Here is a 22,743-nt window from a genome sequence, read left to right on the forward strand (position 1 = left end):
TTTATAGAGTTTTAAATACAATTCTGCTTTTTAATATAGATTCTTTTAGCTTACTCCCCTCTTTTTTGTGAAAAGTGACAACAACAAAAAAATCGACTCCATCGAACAAATGTGTCACAGCCTAACAAGTGACAAGGGCTGTCAGCTGGAAGCCATTCTATTCACGGTTATTAATATTTAGTGTTAGATTAATAGCTGTAGTTTTTTAAGTAATCCTGTATTTACAAAAAACTACACATGCCGTTAAAATAAAATAATATATTACATTATTTATAGTTTCTTAGAAAGTCCGTCCTTCGCTTTTGCAGTTTGTGCCATATAGAACATAGCCTGAACTGTTATTATTTATTTATTGTTTTCCCCGAATGGATGTATGTGTGTCTATTTTTTAGGTTTCTTTCTGTAATACGCATCTGTACATCCACGATGATCTCGGAGAAAATGGACGGCAGTTGCTTTTATGCTTATCATTCAGAGTTTTATTTGGTTCAAGGTAACACCCACACTGATTTTGGAGATCTCATGCAGCAACTGGACCATAGAACTTGAGAACGGACGAGGGAGTTATTCATAAACAGGAAGTGACATCACTGCACAACAGGAAGTGCAAAAGCTGTGGTGTGGTGCTTAGGCTCACAGTACCATTAGAATGCATCCAGTGCTCTGTTGGTTATTTGGTATTTGTTATGCATTAGAGCAATATGACGAAAAAATGGCAAACGAGAGGCTCAGAGCACTTGTTGTCCAATACCGAAATCTGGGGCCTTTCCTCTGAGCATGCCACTTCTGCTTCGGAAAGAATTAAGTGTGCTGCTCAAACCAACATATCCCAATTCACTCTCATGACATCTCCTCACAGTGTTTCCTATATCTGTGATTGCTATCGGGGGGGGTGAACATTCTAATTTTATCGAAATTAATTGAGACCAGACTACAGTCCATAATGACTTATCCACAAATGTTATCCGCTATCAATATAACCGCTGCCGTTACAAGCGAGCGAAATGTTGCTTTTCCACTGAGATGCTTCTAGCCCTATAATCCTAAGCGTCATAAGCAGGAAGCGCCCAACTGGCCCCTGACCAGGCGGCTGCCGAGTTGAGGCAGCCGGCCGAGATCATTGTCCTTCAACATGGCATTAAACACAAAAAAGAGTAAAACATGATTCCATAAATACTCCCATCACATTCACTTGCATTTTGTTGCAGAGCTCATAATAGTACATCTATAATATCTCCTGAGAAAAAGGGATGAATTTTTCAAGCATTGCATACATTTCTAGGGTCTCTCTGTCTAATAATGACAGTGAAAAAACTGAATGGGCCGGGCATACTTCACCCAATCCCACTCCGTGGACAAAGGGCAACAAGGGATAACAAGGCAGATCTCTTTGGCTTCTCCACACACCATGTTCTCATTACCCATTCCTTGTTTTCTGTTTCTCATTAAAATAGGATACGACTAACGCCCGCCAAATATGTCCCAAAAGCAAGACCGTGTCCCTCAACTTCATCTTGGATGTGGCTTGTAAAAGTGTGTAAAGTAAAGACGTCAGAGAATGAAAACAAAAACCACACACATGTAAATAAGCTACATGACATCAAATGATATAATGATGAAGAATCTTCTCAGCCCTTCCAGAAAGGTCGAACCACCGATAGAGAAACATCAGAGATAGGAGTTTGCCATACCTGTGAAATCCCCACAAACCACTTATAACCGACAGTCTTCCAAAATGCCCGCTCACACAAAACCAAAGGCAGATGGTATGAAACATTACATAGGTGCATTCAAATTATAAATATAAGCAGTGTAGTTCCAAAGTGTTGCGGCCTTGAAAACATTTCAGTCCAAAATTAACAAACATTTCGGTCCCATGAAACACACAGACATCCGTTTCCGCATCTTACACACTCAGAATCCCCAGAACAGCAAATAACTTGTTTGGATTTCACCCACTGATCCACTCCGGTGACATTATTGACCAGCATATTCCATTCTTCTGTCTACAGAGGCTGCAATTTAAACATTTGAAATGTGTTGAGTAATGAGACAGAAATTCTGATCCACTTTAGATTTATCAACCCCAATATCCCTTATCTTTGTTAAACAAATTACTCTGAACTCTGAGCTTTCAAATTTTCTCAATCTTACAGTCGAGCCACTGTTGTGGTCTGAGTATTAGTGTCCTGTGGACTATGATAATTCATGCAAGATTTCTGATCAAAACATGCCATCATGCAAGTCATTTCTATGCATTGAACAAGCACAATTATTTATGTATTTGTTTGGAAATCTTTCTGAGTAAATGTAAGCCCTTGGCCCGAGTTGACCCCATAATGAACAGACCCTTAACCAATTGGTGTGAAAGCCCATGTAAAAAAAGCATTTTGATGTGGGTATAACAGAGATAAAATGAGTAGAAGAGTTAAGTGACATGGGCAAAATGTTGAATATTGTTCTTTTTTTGTCTGTTTGCATTTTTGCTGCTCAAATGAACAATTTCTAGCTTTAATAAAACGGAAAAGTACTTCCAACGCTCTCTGTCATTTGTGTCTTTCACTCACCAGTCATCCTTCTGTTTGCTCTTACAGAGTGAGTGTGTCATTCTGCTCCTCTATACATTTCAGTACTAAATGACACAGAAGCACTCATTGGCCGCTTTAAGCGGACAATTCTTCAGCAACAAGCAGCATCCTTGTTTTTCCTTCACAACACTGTCTTCCATAGGAATCCATTACTCGCGTCCAGGCGCTGAATTCCTGGAGTGTATTTTCACTGTACCTCTTGATGTAGAGTTGCTTGTCTTATCTGTAGACCAGTGGTAAAGTGAGCAATCTTCCTTTCGGCAGACGAAGACATTTCCTTGTCTGTTTTTCATTCCCTTTTGTCAAGATCAGTAGTCTAGATACAACAGTGTCACACAGTATGCTGATTATGTTTGGTTTGATTGAAGTTCAAGAGTCTTCAAGCTGTAACATACCAAGCTGCTTCCCTCTGCATCAATATAAGAATGAAGTCTGTAAACAAAATTATTGAGTATTATTTTTTTCTGACTTGCAAATGAAATAATCTGTACATCTGTGTGGGTGAGTTTCCTCTCGCTTTGCTTGAAGTTACATTATTATAATTTTGTCGTTATTACTGTGATTATTATTCCAACTCTCTAACATTTAGATTCCTTGATGTCTTTTTGGTTTCTTCCTTTCTCTTTCCTCCCTCCCTTGCCCTCATTGTTGTCATCCTCTTTCTCCTTGTCAGGTTTGGTTACACTGTCATAAGAGGGCAGGGAGGCAGTTGAGGGAGTGCCCTCCTTCTTTTCTTGTTCCTGATTGTTCCCGTCATTCTCCGCTTTCTTATGGACTGGTTTGCGCTTACAGACAAAACCCCGCCGAGCCAGGTAAGAACGGTAGGACCTTTGAATGATTCTGGATGACACATCTTCCTGCTTGCGCCTCAGAGTGGTCGTGATTGGCTCATAAGAGACCTTGGAGGGATTGGCAGCCACAAAACGCTCCTCCATTTGCTGCCTCAACATGTCCAACTCGCCACTGTCACCCAGCACACGCTTAGTGAAGGCAAACAGGATGTCCAGGCAGTGGATGCGGTCGCCGCTCACCATAGGCATGTCCATGGCGATCAGTTCAACGGTGTTGGGCTTGGGGATTCGGAGTGGGTGCTCAAGTGCATCAGCAAAGTCAGAAAGCTTAGAATAGGTGATGAACTGGCACGCATCAGGGTCAAACTTCTCCCAAATCTCATAAAAGGTCTCAAAGTCGTCCTCACTGAGCGGGTCGGCACTCTCCTCTGTGGCCACGCTGAAGTTCTCCAGGATGATGGCGATGTACATGTTGACCACAATAAGGAATGAAATGATGATGTACATAACAAAGAAGAAGATTCCCACAGAAGGGTTCCCACAGTTTCCTGTGGCGGGTGTGCCGGAATTCTCCAGTTTGGAGTCGCAGTCAGGTTCGTAGTTAAGAATGGGCAGCAGCAGGCCGTCCCAGCCAGCTGACGTCGTGATCATAAACAGGATTATCATACTGTTGCCGAAGGTTTCAAAGTTGTACATGTCATCAATTCCAGCCCCGTGTCTCACATAGCCAAAGTTGGACATGCCAAAGATGGAGAAAATGAACATAACCAGGAAAAGTAGGAGGCCAATGTTGAACAAGGCAGGAAGTGACATCATCAGGGCAAACAGTAGAGTTCTTATTCCTTTGGCTCCCTTGATGAGACGCAGGATTCTGCCAATACGAGCCAGACGAATCACCCTGAAGAGTGTTGGTGACACAAAGTACTTCTCAATGATGTCAGCCAGAAACATCCCTGAAGTTGAAAGGGAGCAAAAAGAGAAACAGCATACATTTGGTTAAAATATACGTGATTTTATTACTGAATCACTGACTGCTTTACTTTATACACATTGCACTACTATGCCTACAAACAAGAGCAGCACATTCATAGTTTTTCTGCAAATTGTGAAACAAAACAGGAGAACCAAAGAACACACTATAAACTGTTAATATAGGGGATAGTTATTTTGTTTGAAAGTTTCAATCAAAACTCTTCACAGTTAAGTTTGTCTATAATCCAGAGTCATGGAGAACATTGTTTCTGGATAAACACATTGCTGTTCATGGAGCCCAACATCTGTCAAAAAGCAGAAAGAAGTTGATATACAAATATAACTGAATACATCCACAAAATAATATTGTCTGTTTAACAATGCAAAGCTTTAAACATTTCCCTTAAACTGAACCTATGAACTTTATTCATTGTGAAGACATTCATGTGATAACTTTTTTGTTTTGTCTGTTTTTGAGCTCCGTAGATCGTTAAAGGGGTATCAGCGGAAACTGAGAGATAGATATTTCAGAACTCAAATGAACTGCACGGCTTCATACCACTCGAGGAAAGTGACAAAATGTCTTCCATTTTTGGGGAAGTGACCCTTGAAACCATCTGTGTGTACTTTACTCATGAAGCCTATTAATATGGGCATGATGTGAGCTAATTCCAACTAAGCAGCCTCACACTTCTTTTGCTGTTCATAAATAACCCTTTTGAAATACTTGCCCACAATTGAAAGGATGACCACAACCACGTCGAAGATGTTCCAGCCGTTGGTGAAGTAGTAGTGACGCAGTGCAAAGAGCTTCAATACAAACTCGCAAGTGAAGACCACAATGAAGATGAAGTTGACCCAGTAAAGCACAACCTCCGTGTCCTCTGTCTGATCATCTGTCTCCACCATCATGGTGACCATGTTGAGGCAGATGAGGATCATGATGGAGATGTCGAACACCTGCTGCGTCACAAAGTCAAACACCATACCCTGGAACATGTTCTGAGGAGAAAAGGAGGGAACAGAAGGAGGGATATTTGGAGTCATTTTCTTAATCCTTTGAAATTGACAAATAAAAACCTTGCAAAACACTATTTACCTGAGGCCTGGGTATTGGTTTTTGTGGCTTCTTTGACCCCAGCTTCTTCATGGCATTGTAGTATTTCTTCTGCTCTTCCGTCATGAAGATGTCTTGACCTCCAAAGTGAAGGGACAAAAACAATTTGGTTACAATTTGCAAGTATTTAGACCTCTCATTCAAGTACTAATCCAGACACAGTTCAACGTTTCATGTGACTGTATTTTGAGAACAGCAATACAAAAACATTTTGGGGAAATATGCTTACACACTTTATTGCTACCATTCACCACTCTCGAACAGTAAATGTGAAGCTACTACCAGGGGCCAGGTTGCCGAGCTTCGACTGGAAACAGTGAAGTAGCTAACCTGGCTCTGTGGTTCCCTTGTTTCCAGTCTTTATGCTAAACTACCGGGCAGAGCTTCCTATTTAATTGACATAAATGAAAATGGTATTGATCTTCTCATCTGACATCTAAAAAGTGAATAAGTATATTTTCCTAAACTATTCCTTTCAAATAATCTACAAAGTAGCTTGTTCTCATGAAGTGAAAGTGAGGAAATCTTATCTTTTTCTTTTGTTGGTTGAAGTTGTCAATGATGACACCAATGAAGAGGTTTAAGGTGAAGAACGAGCCGAAGATGATGAAGATGACAAAGTAGATGTACATGTACAAGTTGTCCTCATAGATAGGCTGGTCCCCCACCTGTAAAGCGGCAAAATATTTTTCTCTTTACAAAACTGCACTACGACATGTTGATATGAAAGTCTGACTTTAAAACTCAAAAAGCGTACCTTTCTAGAATCTATTGCTGCGTACATAATGTCCATCCAGCCTTTAAATGTTGCCTGTTTGGTGGGCAGACATTGTGTGAGAAAACAGGTTAAACACTCAGCAGAGAGAAACGAATGTGAAGTGACAGAAAAGTTTCTCACCACTTGCAGGAGTGCCAGGTATCCCGCACCCACATTGTCAAAATTGATCTTGACGTTTTTCCATCTGACTTCAGAAGCGTTTGCATAAATGAGTGCTAAACACTCTGATTTGTTGTTGACATCAGAACCGAGGAAGTTCTCCTCAGATGTGTCATTGTAACAGAAGTAATACTTTCCAGCAAACAGATTGACGCCCATGATGCTGAAGATTAGCCAGAAGATGAGACACACCAGCAGCACATTCATGATGGAGGGAATTGCACCCACCAAGGCGTTCACCACAACCTGAAGAGAACAGCAAGACAACAGAGCCGCTGTAACTTGGCAATCACACAACAACGGCTGAGCTGTTCACACATAAGAATATCAACAGTCACATACATAGAAATGCACATTCTTTCCCTCCACTAGAGGCTGTAGGTGTGTTAATTTGTCTTGGCACAAGATGAAGCTCGTCACAATAAAATAGTCATGCTTTGATGCATTTATTTAGCAAGTTGGAGTGAAAACAAAATGTGTCAAATAGTGACTAATAAGTCATTCTTTAAACATTGTTTGCTCATCAGTTTTGAGCAAAATATGAATAGAATCGATTACAAAAATATCTTTATGCAAAATAAAACTGAAAAATAAAACTGGTAACTGTCCAGTGTACTCATGCAGAGTGCATGTGCGAGACTTACTTGTGCCTCCTAGCATTCAGTTATAACTAATAATGAATAAATGATTGTGACTTTTATAAACTATTCTGCACTGATGCAGTGTGTGATGGAGGAGATAAAGCTATTGGCTTAAGGAGGACACCACTTGAATGTGCATTTCCAAACACAGAGGTGCAATGGTAACAAAAAGCCAAATAAACCATATCTATATCAGCAAACATCACATTTAAAAATGTTTTCAATTTCAGATTTCTGCCTACTAATAAGGACAAAGCATTAATATGATCAGTCAACATAGCTATTGCAAAATGATGATAATGAAAATCATGACATTCACTGAGAAGTGGTGAGCAAGGATGGCGAGGGGGGGGGGGGGGAGGTATGCAACCAGAAGTTTGTTGATCTTCCAGTGTGACAATGCCAAAGCCAAACTGTGCAAAGATCAAATAACAGGACACTTGAGGCAGAGCAACAGTCAGAGGGAGCTGAGCTTGGGAACTAAAAATATTTGTTTTTCTGCCCAGCAACAACCAGAGGCTGATCCAACCAATCACAAATAATGATCACCTGACTATCATAGTAGAAAGAATGTACATCTTTCTCAGCTCAGTACAGAGATCCTCTAGGGGTTGCATGGTATCAAAATAGTTGACCGAGAAACTTTACAAGTGGTCAAGGATTAATGAAATGTGTGCATACTGTAAAAGCTATGAAATAAAAAAAGCAGTTAAATGTACCCTATGCACAGACTTATATATCACTTTGTTTGTCTATCACATGACAACTGGGCTCTGTGGCTCACAAGCTTGCTCAGATTGGATAACGTCAGTCTTCATTAACAATGTCCAGCGACTGGGTTTTGCGTGATGGTTCATACCAACCTCTAGTTGTTCTCTCAGCTGGTACTGAACACTTCAGTGCTGAGTAATTATCATTACAGGACATAATCCCTGTAATGGTCTCGTGTATCATAAGATTTTTAAGGTGTTATATTAATATTTTCAATGGATAAATCACTGCAAATTGCCATAACATTGTACTAAATTCATACAATATGAAATGAAATATGATAAATCAAATCAGATGTATTATGACCATCTGAGGTGATCTGCATCCATGCAAAAAGCTTCTAATTAATAAAAGCTTTTACCTAAAAAATTTCCCTTCAGCAACATTTAAAAGAAATTCTGTTTTGCCATCTCAAGCATGCGTTGATGCTTTTATTTAATGGGCATGCAGAAGGACCAGCTGTCTGGTATCTTAGGTCTTACCCTCATCCCTTCAAAACGTGACAGGGCCCTGAGGGGTCTCAAGGCCCTCAGTGTCCTGAGTGATTTAATCGGGCCTAGATCGGAGTAGCCCAACGCATTAGCGATAAGGCTGACTATAGACACCTACACAGATAGGGACAGAAGGAGAGGGGGAGACAAAGGGAAGGGAAGAGAGGACCCACATAGTTAGAGGGGATAAAGAGAGAAAGTTGGGCCTGATATATACTGTAAAGACGCTCAATGGTTATATAGAGATATATATAAGTACATATATAAGTTTTATATGTGTAAATATATGTATCTACAGAAGGGTAAACAGGGGTTACTACAATAGACAAAGGTCAATAAAGTGCACATGACCCAAGCTTTCATTTTTCTTATTAATGTGTTTGTTTGCTTATGTTTGTGTTTGGTTTAGTTTGGCAAGCCAGTCTAGCTTGATAACCAGCTTAACAGCACAGTAAGCACACCTGGAAAGAAACTTGTGGTTGACACAGTGAGAGGGAGAGAAGATAAAGAGTCAAACAAAGGGAAAAATTAGAGGAGAGATGTATTCACAAACACTAAATCAATGTGACACAATCATATGCACACAGGCCACAGTACAAAACAGTACAGTTTCCACACCAGAGAGCATCTTACTGAAAGAGGGGAAGAGAAAACGCAGAAGGTTGAGGACAACTTTCAGGGTTAGAAGAGAAAGGATAACCTGTGAAAGTACAAGTCCCAACACAGCACACCAACCTTACCCTGAACCCTCAAACACCGACCCCTCCGTCCCCCTCGACAGCTGCACAATGTCTCTCTTAACTTAAAGAGAGACACAGTTATAGGCACCTGCTGTGAGAGAGAGGACAGGTCAATATTAGGGTAGAGATGGAAAATCAGGATAAGATATCTGCACACACGGGCCAATTAACTGTAGAATATATCGAGATTTCTGCATTTTTGAGGTTTTCTCTTGGGGAAATGAGGAAGGGGTTTGACAAGAACTGGATACCACCGCATAACCTGGAGAACCTGACTCATCTCTCCTCAATCTCTCCTCAGCTATATAAGGTTTCTTACAATAAATGGGAGAAATAAGATGTCTGCATTTCTATTTCAGAAGAGAGAAGCCATCTCACACAGGTTGAAGGTTAATTACTTTATGTCCTATTATTATTTTTTACTTATTTTTAACCAAGCTTGTCATTTTCTTATGATAAATAACAATTCAGTACATTTGTACAGCTTATTTGGGACTGAAGACGTCGGATCGGTACATCCCTAGTATTTGGAAAACTAATGTCCAGATTTCTGTGAAGGTTTATAATAATTCTCCACATTCATGGTCTCCTGAGGATGAATCCAGATGGTTTTGAGTTAGACTAAATTAAAAATTCAACTTTTTGGTAATTTACAAAGATAGATTATGCCTAAATGTTCTCAAAAATTCACATAAATACAAAAATCGAATTGAAATGCATAATTTCAATGAACAGTTACATTTGGATATCACCACGCCAGTCACAACACATCATCAGTGAGAGACAAACGTGTTAGCTAGCATTGAATACATGAAATTTGGATTATAATTACATTTTGTCATTACAGCTGACTATGGCATAACACATATAATGATTTTGTCTAATGTTATATTTTTCTTTTATTTCTCATATATTTGTGAAGGTGGTCCTCAGAAACTATTTAAAAATCAGGCTTTAACAACCCCTGCTCTATGGCTTCTCGCAAGCCAAAATTGTTGCTTGCTCTGAATAAATACAAAACTCTACCAGGCAGTAGTTTAATAAATTTACTGAGCACTTTCACACTCCCGAAAGGATAAAGGTTTCCTGTTGTGCTGCCACCATCGGCCCACAAAGTCAACAACACAATCTCCTACTAACCGCTAGATTTTCATTTCATTTTCTGAACACAGGCTTGTTCTCGAGGGGATGAACCCTTTTTAAATTTAATGACCCAAAGTAATTTCTTCAGTGCCCCCTCAGGATAAACAAGCATTTTCAGCCCGAGGTAGTGGGCAAGCATGCGTCCTATGTTTGAAAAACGGCAACACACACTTGATGCACTCTTTTCCTGGTTCCATTTAAGGCCCGTTTACCCCACAGTTCATCATGGTTCACTGCGCAATACCAGCCCACTTGTTAGCGGTAATGTGCCTTTAAGATTGTTTTAGGACAGGCAACAATTAGCAGACACAAAGAAATAGAAGTTTGTAACATGCTGGACATTTTTCATGTCCAAATACTGCACAATTATGGTAGAAACTCCAGAATTTATCCCTGCGTATCACTTAGAATGGCCAATCTATTCTTCAGATTGAGACTGATAAAATAATGTTGAATAATTGACATTGTAAGAATAAATATTAAATAGACTACCATCCTTTGATCAATTATTTTTGAGAAATGTAAAAATGTTATCAGACATAAACCATTCACAATAAAATGTCTCTTTTATGAATAGTAGACCTACTTGCTTTAAGATAACTTGGTTTATTTGATGTATTAATTGCATCACTCCTCTCAGCTCCTGTGAGGTGTGTCACTGTCATCTGAATGTAACCGTAATACTGTATGGTTGATCCATACCTATTTGGTCATCATGTGGAAAATGACATAAAAACACAAAGCGTCTGAGCTTAACGGAGCCATGTATTAGTAAAAGCCACAAAGTCATCAAGTGTGTCCAGGTGAGCTCTGATAAACTCCCTCACGCTTGTGGTCTTAACCGGCACTGTGGCACTGTTGGAGTCACAGGAAACACATCACACAAGTAGGCACTTGGCAACTCCTAAATACCGCAAGTGTGGGTATTGGTACAGACCAAAAGACAAGTTCAGAAAACCATCAGGAAGCACAACATACATTAGTGCCTCCTTATCATGTGACAAAGGATGTTAATATTGAATCACGGACAGACTGGCGCCTCACAGTGAAGAACAATGGAAAATTGGTGGTCTAGGGATAATGGACGACTTACCAACAGATAGATGACTCAGCACAACATAAATCATATTATCAAGGATTAGTACAGCAAGAAAAAAATCTCAGATTAAATTCAATATTATGAGGAAAGAATATGAATTACAAGAAAAAAAGTCAGAGGCTGTTTTCGAGATTGTTCACTCGTTTTCTAAACTGTAGGGAAATTGTATGTCAAGAAACAATTTAGACATTGTTTAGGTCACGCACGATGCAGGGTAGCAACCATCACTTATTCACTACTCTTTCCTTTTTGCATGGTGGCCTCATTGTGCACTGGTAGGTATGAACATACAATTCTGCCCTGGTGCTCACCCACTGCCTTACTATTGTTAACTCTTGGCTTGCTTTTACAATTAACTTGAGCTGTTTCACTTCCCCACGTAAACTCCCTGTTTCAACAGAAAATGCATCACATTAAGGGCACAGCCAGACAGAACATGGCAAAGCTGACAGGCACCACTAACACCTCCCACAATTAGCTGCTTGTGGAAAGATCAATCATGCTGTCGATCCAAACGCAGTTCAGTGCCTGCTACTGCTACTGTACACAGTTTAGTTTTACAAATGACACAAATCAGAACAGAAGCTGCGTGTAAAGTGAGCTTCATGTCAGCAGCTGTATTTAATGAGCATCACACTTGATTGGTTACCGTACCATGATTTTCTACAATTTGCTTAGCTTGCCAAATCCAATCTGGCTGTAATTTAAGGAATCAAGGACCCCATTTCATGTGGCCTTAAAGCATAACATGTAATGTGTATTTTTCTTTTTCAAATATAGACAAAGAAAGAAATTCAAGGGGGAGACTCATCACACTTAAATGACTAACCATATGTGCTCAATAGTAACTGTCAGTTGGGAAAACACTGAATGACTCAGCAGTCCAGAGCTAGACAGGAGCGCTGAAATCTACCATGGTCTATATCGATATTTATTTACTGTGTCAAGGCTGCTGTCGTGCTGCTTTTATGGGGTCCAAAATGTCAAGTGGCACCCTGGTAATGGTAGGCTAGAAAACTGAATTGGAACGCTATGAGGAAATATAGCCCTCTTATCAGTTTACCAGTAATATCACATTATATTTTCACTTTTTCTGTGAGCACTGATGTTTCTAAACCATGCTGACTCAATACCAATGTCATTTTCAACAGTCATTTAAAGTTGAACCAACATCTAAATTGTTTTGCTGCAATACTAGTTTAGTATACAACAAAATGGTTTGCAAGTGTACTTACATCCACAATGAAGAAGTCTAACCAACACCAGGCATTAGTGAAGTACTTGAAAAAGCCGTAGGCCACCCATTTCAGCAACATCTCCAGGATGAAGATATAGGTGAAAACCCGATCAGCATACTCCAGAATGATCTTGATTGTCTTCCTCTGCTCAATGTACACGTCTTCAAAGGCCTAAAGAACAGCACAGAGTCAACACACGGACAATGGCTTTTGCAGCATTTACCATCAACATGACACATGTTGATGTTGCAATTGAGTCAAGTGTGTGGTAAGCCACACTTCACAGTGTTTGTTTGATGTTTGATTTCTACTAAAGTGATAAAAACGGTATGAAAAATTGCATGGCATTTTTATCAACCAATACTATTGTCGATACGTTTTTGTTTTTGTTTTTCCCTGAAGAATCGCAGACTTGGCTTTTTATTGTTCAAAAACATCTTTACTTGTGTTATATTTTGTAAAGCAGCATATAAACTCTGTTAAACTTTTCATAGAAAGAGTTGATTACATAGTAAGGAAAAATAGTTGATAAAGGAAATTTTCATCAAGTCAAACAAGACTGATCATTCCCACCGCTCTTCCATTCTCCATTGCCTGTATCCATTCTTCACCACATAAGTGTTTTGATTTGGCCACAGGCCTTCTCCCGACAGAAAGCTGCAAACCGAAGCTAGATTCTGCTGGTTGAAAGGTTGGTGCATTACAGCACTTTGATGTCCATTAGCAACGATCATATCAAGAGCAGTTGCAAAGGAAAAGCAAGAGATAATCTTGCTCGTGCACATCCATGAGGTTTGCTTTCTCTAAATGAATGCACACATGTTTTATTTATTCATGTTATCTCCTAAATGTATCATACTTTTGTTAAGTACTGAGTAACTTTGTTTTGATATGTGCTTCATAATAATAATTAGAAGCCCTAGTAGTGGAATTAGTATGACGTTTATGAGTGTATACAAAAGTAGAAACAATTTGTGCTCCTACCAGGGCTCCACTGCTGAGCAGGATCATGAAGATGATGAGGGTTTCAAACCAGTTGTGTTCTACAATCAGGTAGCAGGTCTTCCTCAAGAACCACCAGTGTTTCCCCCAGCCGTGAGTGATGGGAACATCACAGCACGGGTATTTGGCAATACATTCTGTATGACAGATAAAAACACAACAGCTGATACAAACAGAAGAGACGGATGCATTATACGACCAAGGACACAATGCAAAATGTGTCACAGTGGCATTAATATAGTATGTGTAATGTTAATAATAATCCTTGTTTGTTCATTGTTATTATTTACCACAAAGTCAGATAATAAACACCACCTACCATCTGTCCAGCAGGCTGATGGGTCAACATACTCCTCCACTACATCCACCACTGCAACCTCCTCCACATCAGGCTTGATGTCTATTGTGCTGCCCTCAGACGAACTGGTGTCATCAAGCTGGGACAAACAGAGGACCAAAGAGATCAGTTCAACCTCTGATTTTCTCTCTGAACACTACAGGCGCAGCAGTGAGCTGCTGAAAGCATCTGGACACGGCTCAGTGTCAGTACAGCCATTACACGAATGCCCCTTTGGGTTTATATGTATGTCATGATTTATTGCTGGAGGTATACATGTTGTAGCCATGTAGTGTAGCTAGGTCTCCCTCCGCCACCGCCTATTATGCAGATTATTAACAGATTCAGAAGGAAGTCATTAAACTTGACCGGTGATTGATTGCGCTGGTATTGATGGTCATTCTTATACATGCAGAAATATACATTCTTCGGTGATTTCAGCACACAAAAAATAAATCTGTTGAAAAACACAAATATGTACAATTCATACCAAGTAGATCTTTGGAATGCATATTAGTGTTTTACTAACGTCTTCAAATAAGGATTGCTCTGAATATGAAATACAGAGTTGGAAGTTATAGTGAAAAGGGACATGAAATTCAAATTTCTAGACAGTAAAACAACGGCTTGATGAAGTCCACCTGTACCAATAAATCATGGCATACTGTATCTTAACGACAGGTCAAGGTGAGGCAGGGCGAACTAGTGAAACCCCAGCATAACAGCAGACGTATTGCAATAAAGTAAACACGAACACATGCAGCATATTTAATTCACCAGAGAATGATACTGCACTTTATAATCTGAAGTCGTCAGCAAAGGGCCGCATTCACACTCTCTTCTGCTCCCTCTCTCTTCTGTTTCTCTCTACCCAACAGCCAGATGGATCCTTGTTTCTCTGATTGGCTGTTAGCAGCGCTGTCTGTGTCTACTCCCTGCAGTGTACCCCGGGGCTAGCTGTGGTGCAGGGAAGATTGTTGTGTGGTTGGTTGAGGGAGCCCTGTGGAATATGGACCTGGTGCAGGGTACAGTAGTAACGCTGCTGCATTATCTCCTTTCTTCCAACTACAAACCAGGTCAAGGTGACCCACGCAGCAGACTTCTGTACATGCTTTGGGTCTGGCTAACCCGTCTCCCACATTCATATTATACAGTCTGCTCCTCTGTCTGTTGTCTCGTCAGGACTTTGTCTCTGTCTGTCTGTAGGGTCAGCACTCAGGCTCAGTGTTGCAGCTCTTATGTCTAAATGGATGTTCTGAAATAAATCTGGTAAACTAAGTAAACTAAATGACTTCAGTGCGGCAGCTCAGAGCCGTTCTGCTTCATGGATAATAAGGTGCCACATGGGCACAAACCTAAACAAACAGACATTTTCCTCTGACTCATTTCATCACTTTATATTACACGATTAAGTCACCTTTTTGGTAAACATAACTATATTGTGGTTTTTATTTCGACAATTTTAAGATCGAAATTTAAAAGCTACATTTCTAAACTGGTAAATAACTTATTAAATACAAGGGATATCACAGCGGTGGTATATCTCTCTCCCTCCTTCAAGCAATAATTTACTCAAACGATCATCAAACTCTTAAGCGAGGACATCACCACTGCCATCTCTCTGCTAACAACTCTCCTCCATTCCCATACTCTTACCAGTCGTTCCTACTTACATCTTTGCTGTTCTCCACATCCGATTCACTGCTGAAGTCTTCCGTGTTCAGGTTTTCAAAGTCCGACTCGCCAACAGCGATAGGAACACAGACAGTGAGGTTGGGGTTGTGGATGAAGGACATGTAGTCCTCATCAATCATATACTTTCCCACACTGCTCCCAATGCCGCTGGTGGTGCCGTTGCCATTTTTAGCATAGTCCAGCTCACGGTTGATGTCTACTGTGTGGTTTGCAATGCAGTTGAGCTTCTTTTCGTACATGTCATCCAGAGGCTTCTGTTCATCCTCGTCAGGCTGCTTGCCAGAGCGAGACAATAGAACAAACAAAAAAAGGTTACTAGAAAACAAGAATACCATCGTAGAACTCTGATTAAAACACACATTCATGTAACATCAGATGTAGTTCAAGTTCTAAAACAACCAAGAATTGGTCATGCATATAGATGTTTAATTAGGTGGTACCTTCTTGAGCACTGTTGCCACGAAGACCCGAAAGTGAACCTTGAACCAGGCAATCCCTATCTTAATGCGGGCAACCGCAAGCTGGAGGTTGTTGGGTTCACCATCATCATCTGTGGCTGCGAGGTTGTCTGCACTGAATGAGCTCAGCAGCAAGGCCAGGAACAGGTTCAGCACCTCAAAAACAAACACCACAAAAGATGGAACCCCTGCACTCACATTAAATGGATGGTTAACAACTGGGAAACTACAGTGGGATACTATCACCCGACAGCATCTACACTATGTTATCTTTGTCTTTGCTTACCACCAGGTTTCCGATGACCATGACCATCATGAAGACCGTGAGGCACATGGTTTGTCCAGCCACCTCCATACAGTCCCACATGGTCTCAATCCATTCCCCACACAACACTCTGAAGACAATCAGGAAGGAGTGGAAGAAGTCATGCATGTGCCAGCGGGGCAGTACGCAGGTCGGGTTGATCTTACACACACAGTCCTTGTAGCTTTTGCCAAACAGCTGCATGCCCACTACGGCAAAGATGAAGACGATGATGGCCAGCACAAGGGTCAGATTACCCAGAGCTCCCACTGAGTTACCAATGATCTTGATCAGCATGTTGAGGGTGGGCCACGATTTGGCTAGTTTGAACACTCTTAACTAAAAGAGGAACAGGACACAAGATTATTACACAGTTATGCATAGTGGGACAATGATCTAAAAACGGTTGGATTCTGACAAACTCGTTTTTTAAATTTAATTTGAAAGGATCATGTGACGCAAATGACTGCCAACATGTGTATGCCATTTGGTGCGGCACAAGATATAGACATAAAGAGGGTTTACAGTTTTACACAACGACATGATGGTTTACTAGTTTTAGAAGTTCTTTCAAGGCTTAAAATCAGCCTTGATTTGGAGTATTAAAGAGAGAAATTTCATAATAATAATAAAGAGAAATCATGTTGAAGTGTGACAGTTAAAAGATGCATATTTTAATAACCAATCTTTTTAGACTGTGCTTGAGGGCCATAAGAAGTAGATAAATGCTTACATTCCTGTATCTACTCTCTTCCACTCACCAATCGGAATGACCTGAGCACTGACAGACCTTCCACATCAGCCAGTCCGAGCTCAACTAAACTCAGAGTCACGATGAAGCCATCAAAGCAGTTCCAGCCTCCCTGGAAGTAGTAATAGGGATCCATGGCAACCAGCTTGGCAAACATCTCCCCAGCAAAGATACCGGTGAAAACCTGTGGACCCACACAGAATATCACATGAGATGCACATCTCAACCGCTCTATAAATTTGGGATCAAATTTACAATTTTAACACAAAATCTCATTTAAATTGGTTCCATGAAATGTTGTGATGTATTTCATGGTGAAACCGGATGATAAGGGTGTACACAGTGAGCGATGAATCTTAAGTGTCAAACAATGGAATTTCAGTGAGATTTATTAGTGCTTTACTTGTTGGACTAGCTACACCTGCTAAAATAAGATAAGATAAGATGAGATGCTCCTTTATTAGTCCTGCAGTGGGGACATTTACAGTGCAGCATGACGTTACCATTGAAGATACACTGGTTTCCAGAAAGTAGCCTTTTAATTTTTTTCATTTCCTTTTTGTTTCATTAGACTGACTTTGTAAAATTTGAAATTTTGTATTTGACGTCAGTTATTGAATCTTTCATATTACTGTAGAAAGTCCCAACAATAATGCCATAATGGCAATAATGGCAAACATAAAAAACTGAGAAACTTCAAATCCTTTCCTTATTCTAGAAGAAAATTCAGTGCAGAACTAAAAAAAATGACTTTCTTACATTACATTTTACTTGATGTATTGCTGATTACAAATGTATTGGGATTTACTTAGAGTGAAGACTCCTCTGACAGGGGATGGTCATATGGAGCTGTAGTATTTCAGCCTGTCACATATTGTCCACCCAACAGATAATCATGTGCCCAATCAGTGCTGCCGAGAACAGCAAATGATTCATGCTGCACCATGATCCATCGCACGGATTTCTCTGATTTCAATTCCTGTTTCATCTTGACAGCATGCCAATCTCTATGACCTCATTTCCTGTACTGACACTGTGCCAATTCTGCTGATCTCAAACAGCTGTGCTACGGTGATATCTGACGGCAAGGGCAGAGCACAAACAAATCAAAATGTTTGCTGTACATCTGGTTAGTATGTACACAGTCAAACTAGTGCTGCACAGATCAGTGGCAAGCCCGATTATTATGACTGCTATTTAGTGTGTGCGTGTGTGTGTGCGTGTGAGAGAGAGTGAGAGAGAGAGAGAGAGAGAGAGAGAGAGAGAGAGAGAGAGAGCGAGAGAGAGAGCGGTCAGTAGAGTTGAGGTAAGCAGGATGCAATGAAAGCAGGAAAGTGACCTGAGTGTGCGTGATAAGAGTTTGGGGAGCAGGCTGGCTGGCTACATAAAATGGAACTAAATCTTTAATGAGACCCCATCAGAGTCCTATATACACTATGTGTGTGTGTGTATTCTTAAGTGCACATACCAAATGATGCATTGATGTATTGGTTTGTGGTTAGGTCAGGTAGGTGGGGCAAACCTGCTGTGATTCTGTGACTCCTGAGAGGAATGAGGTTCATGCAGGCCTAAACAGTTACAAAACCAAATGCCAGTGGCACAAGAAAGGACAAAAGAAGAACTGTGGTTTCTCACCAGGTTGCCAACAGCCAGAACATTCTCAAACTGAGGGGTCATGGGGTAGTGCTCCATGGCCATGAAGAGAGTGTTGAGGACAATACAGATGGTGATGGCCAGGTCAACAAATGGGTCCATGACAATCAAGTAGACTACGTGCTTGATCTTCAGCCACATGGGAAAGCACTCCCAGATGAGGAAGATGTTGGCAAACTTGTACCAACAGGGAGGACAGGACCTCTGAGACTCCTCCAACTCTGCAGGAAGAGATGGAGAAGAAAGAAAGCAAAACTTTCCAGATAAGCAATTGCATTTGGATTTCATTTTTTCTATTTTATTGTGTCTACCACAAACTTTCTGGTATCTGGATGCCTTGTCTGCATCTTGAAAATATCATGTTGAGGTGTTCCTGCAAACAGTGTCTTGTGCAACATCTAGATCACAGGTGGCTTGAATTGTGTTCAAATCTCAGTCAGGTAAAAATGAAATCAGACTCATGCAACTCAGAATCAGAATCTGCCCACAAATTGCAGACCACAACTGACATCAGTTTGTTAAGATCAGGCTGCCTTCCTACCCTCCTACTTCCTAATTTCCATATCCAGATCTTATGACGACAGCATGCATATGTATAACAAGAACACATATTTAACTACACGTTCATTGGATGTATTAATCTTAACAATACAGATGTTTTTTCGGTACAAGGTCTAAATTCAAAAAGGCAAAAGGCAAAAGGAAACGTCTGTACCCTCTAAGAGTGTGTTGGTGACTACGCTCATCTGACTATTGGCTCGTTCCTTTTCTTTGAAGGAGGAGTTGAGCTGGTCCACAGATACCATGAGAGAGCCAGAGTGCTTCTTCTTAATCTCCACGTCGGTAGTCTGTACTCAGAGAAATACACAATGTCAGTCAGAGATAGTACTCGCATGAATGCATACCCACAAACATCACACATTAAAACGCATGCTCTTAATAAGCTATCTAAATGATGAACGATGCCATAGGTCTGCTCAGAAGATGAAAAACATAATATAATGAATGCAACTTTTCACATTAGATCATTAAACATATTCCCCCAAAATACCTAATTGGTTGAATTTAAGCATTTCCTGCAACATTTCATCAACACACTGTCAATTCTCAAATAATTGCCTTCATTTACCACTTTATTGAAACATTTATATTTAATTTTAGTAAGCAGCCATTATTGAAGTACTGACTATCATTTGAGAATTTCTGGTAGAGTTTCTGAACCCTTCATCTTTTACTGTGCATGACATTGCTACAACCCTTTAAGTAAGGAACATTAAACAGCATGCGATGACATGCATGTCAAGAACAGAGGGGAATTCAAGACACCATTTGCTGCTACACCATGCTACATTTTAAGAAAGGTAGAAAAGTAAAATCAGGTAGAGTGGTTGAGAATAAAAGAGGGGTCTACCATGCTAGCTAGAATGAGGAGATATATTGTTATAGAAAAAGGTTTCAGATTTGTTCTTGCACCATCCAGTGGCTCAAGAGCGGAGACTAAATGAGGACAAGAAGGAAAGAGAGACAGAAAGAGAGTGAAAGAAAAAGACAGAAAAATATAGAGAGAGATAAAAGCTGGGATAAAAAAAAACGAAACAGTGTGGGCCTGGAAGCGGAAAGCCCCTCAAATCAAAGAAGTAAAAGTAGGGAGGGAGTTGTTTTACCTGTAAAATGTTTTGATATTTTAGATTGTTTTAAGAAATGACAATGACTATATATGGGTAAGCTTATTGATAGAATTGTTAGGAGAGCGGCATTGTTGTTATGTATTAATCAATGAAATGATCATCATGATGCTACGGTAGAGAGTTCATGGATACTGTTTCAGCTGGTTAGTGCCTTCTGAAGCTGTTTAAAAGAGGAGCAGTGGAAAAGAGCATTGGATCAGGGTGGAAGCGTAAACGTCTGAGTAAGATGAAATAATAAGACAGAAACTAGTTATTCAGGGGAGAAAAGGGGATCTACTTAGAGCCAAGGGGAAGAGGTTGCGCAGCTGCAGAGACCGGGGCCACCACCATCATGCCTAAACTGTATTGGTGTCCATGGACGTCCTTACACTGTCATCAGTGGCTGCCTTATCTATTTTCACCTCAGGCAGAAGCCGTCTGCCGGGCCCAGGGCCGATGAGAGACACCACGCCATTGCAGTCCACCGTGCTGTTCCTCTTCCCTCCAGAGTGGGGTGCCAGTGGGTGGATGCGCGATGAGCCTTGGCTGAAGCCGCTGTAGCTGTTGCGGCGGTAAGGGATGAACAGTGAGCCTCGACGGTCTTCGCTCTCCTCTACTGTACTGTGCTCGTCATCTGCAAACTCGTTTTCGGAGCCCATGTCCTTGGAACGGCCTTTGAAGCTGAAGATGCTGCTGCGGCTGTTGTGGCGCGACATAAAGGGAGAGCCTGGGATGCTGAGCAGTGACTGAAGAGGGAGAAACGGATGCCGAGGGGGAGAGTTAAGGAGTCATTAAAAAGAGCAGGAGTTAGGCAATGTGTAAATACAAATGGCAGACAAGGTGAAGAGGGCGACTGGGGCACAGACTTAAGAACTAAACCAGAGGACAGAGAGAAGAAAAAAAGGATAAAAGCACACCAAACAGATTACTGGCTTCAGTGTTACATACAGGTATCAAGGCTGGTAGTAGTGCCCTTGTACGCAACCACGTGTTATCACGAGATGAGATGCAACCGTGATAAGAAGAATGAAGAGCTTTTGTCGTAATCATGCTCAATCACTGTTAAAACATGAGAACTGCATCATTGCAATACACTGTAAAATAGGAATGAAATTATCCAAAATGAGTTAAGATGCCTTCATAAATGTTTTGTCTTTTCCTTGTCATTCATGCAATTTGTCTCTTTATTCTGTAAAGACGATCACACGAATCCAGTAATCAATCCATTGCTAATGGGAACATCACACAATTTAAGCAATAAACTGACCATGATATATAAGGACAAACAATTTAAGTTATTTTCTCCTTGTTTAGGCTTAGTATTCTAACATGTTGTTAACTCATAAATTTAATTAAAGAACACTATTTCAGCCCAATGTGTGCTTTGGGGATGTTTTGATCTGGACTATCGTTGTTTTGCTCTATCCTCATAATATTGTGCTTAGTTTTGTTTCAAGCTTGTCCAATTTGGTTCTACAGAAAGCATTCATTACAATGAAAAATGTTCTTTCTTCACATAATTTGTCTTTGGGACACATTGTGACATTGGGGCTGGCCACATACAAAAGCCATTCACTTTATTAAGTTCCTTTGTATGCCATTGTGCCCTCGTCTGAAGCTGTCAAACAAATCATCTTGCTGGAGCGGACCCCAGGGAAGATCGGTGAGACAAAACGTTTGAGAGAAACATTGAGTAGGACGGGGAACTGGTCAGTGAGTGTAGTAGGCAAGGCAGTCGAGAAAAAAAACTAACGTCGCTAACGTGCCATTAAGACACAACCTGAGACCTGATCAACCTCACCTGAGTCAAATTGAAGGAGGAGTACGATGTTTAGAGACCCAAAACATCCGTAGATTTCAGGAACGTCGATGAGGATGTGTCAAGAAGCATACAAGGTTTTTTTTTGTACAAAGCAAAGTTGATCCTTCAGTGTTGACTAGGAAAGACTGATTGTCAAGATATGTTGTGGTGGAGGGTATACACAGGTATACAGGGTATATCCACCTCTTTTTACTTACCTATGTACTGTTGGGATTCATTGGAGAGTACACCCACTTCCTCCTCAGTAACCATCCCATCTACCTAGTAGTGCACCACCTCATAAACGACCCCTGCACTACTATTGACAACCATGACAGCGACAGCGCTGAGAGACGCCTACCAGGGTAGAACGGGTTGGCAATCCAACCTGCTGGTGATGAACATGATTTCTAAATCAGCAGAGCCAGAATACCGAAAGCCAAAGACCAAATCTTGCCATAGCCAACCACCGATAGGGCTCTTATGGAGAAACTCACCGTCGAAACACATCCCAGGCTGTGGATGGATTCTGCAGGGAATCGAGAAG

The 22,743-nt window shown here is 40.7% G+C and overlaps 1 protein-coding gene across 6 annotated transcripts in view; it reads right to left on the reverse strand.

Annotated features, from left to right (window-relative positions):
* Nucleotides 1-22,743, reverse strand: part of scn8ab (sodium channel, voltage gated, type VIII, alpha subunit b) — a gene marked incomplete at its 5' end in the record, with an annotated part of 39,355 nt that continues 16,612 nt past the window's right edge. Inside the window, 17 exons of one of the 6 annotated variants that reach the window (XM_079265418.1) lie at nucleotides 1-4,332; nucleotides 5,083-5,353; nucleotides 5,451-5,555; nucleotides 5,999-6,136; nucleotides 6,226-6,279; nucleotides 6,367-6,651; nucleotides 8,300-8,422; nucleotides 12,526-12,699; nucleotides 13,513-13,667; nucleotides 13,850-13,967; nucleotides 15,541-15,834; nucleotides 16,003-16,176; nucleotides 16,307-16,663; nucleotides 17,086-17,259; nucleotides 18,711-18,949; nucleotides 19,444-19,576; nucleotides 20,818-21,141. In XM_079265418.1, the coding sequence (XP_079121544.1) occupies nucleotides 3,167-4,332; nucleotides 5,083-5,353; nucleotides 5,451-5,555; nucleotides 5,999-6,136; nucleotides 6,226-6,279; nucleotides 6,367-6,651; nucleotides 8,300-8,422; nucleotides 12,526-12,699; nucleotides 13,513-13,667; nucleotides 13,850-13,967; nucleotides 15,541-15,834; nucleotides 16,003-16,176; nucleotides 16,307-16,663; nucleotides 17,086-17,259; nucleotides 18,711-18,949; nucleotides 19,444-19,576; nucleotides 20,818-21,141 (4,284 nt within the window). In that variant the 3' untranslated portion in view covers nucleotides 1-3,166. Of the gene's footprint in view, nucleotides 4,333-5,082; nucleotides 5,354-5,450; nucleotides 5,556-5,998; nucleotides 6,137-6,225; nucleotides 6,280-6,366; nucleotides 6,652-8,299; nucleotides 8,423-12,525; nucleotides 12,700-13,512; nucleotides 13,668-13,849; nucleotides 13,968-15,540; nucleotides 15,838-16,002; nucleotides 16,177-16,306; nucleotides 16,664-17,085; nucleotides 17,260-18,710; nucleotides 18,950-19,443; nucleotides 19,582-20,784; nucleotides 21,142-22,743 lie in introns of all 6 variants that reach the window. The other 5 variants (XM_079265420.1, XM_079265416.1, XM_079265417.1 and 2 more) reach the window with 5 other exon arrangements.

The sequence above is a fragment of the Melanostigma gelatinosum genome (assembly GCF_949748355.1).
Source record: "Melanostigma gelatinosum genome assembly, chromosome: 3".
Lineage (NCBI taxonomy): Eukaryota > Metazoa > Chordata > Actinopteri > Perciformes > Zoarcidae > Melanostigma > Melanostigma gelatinosum.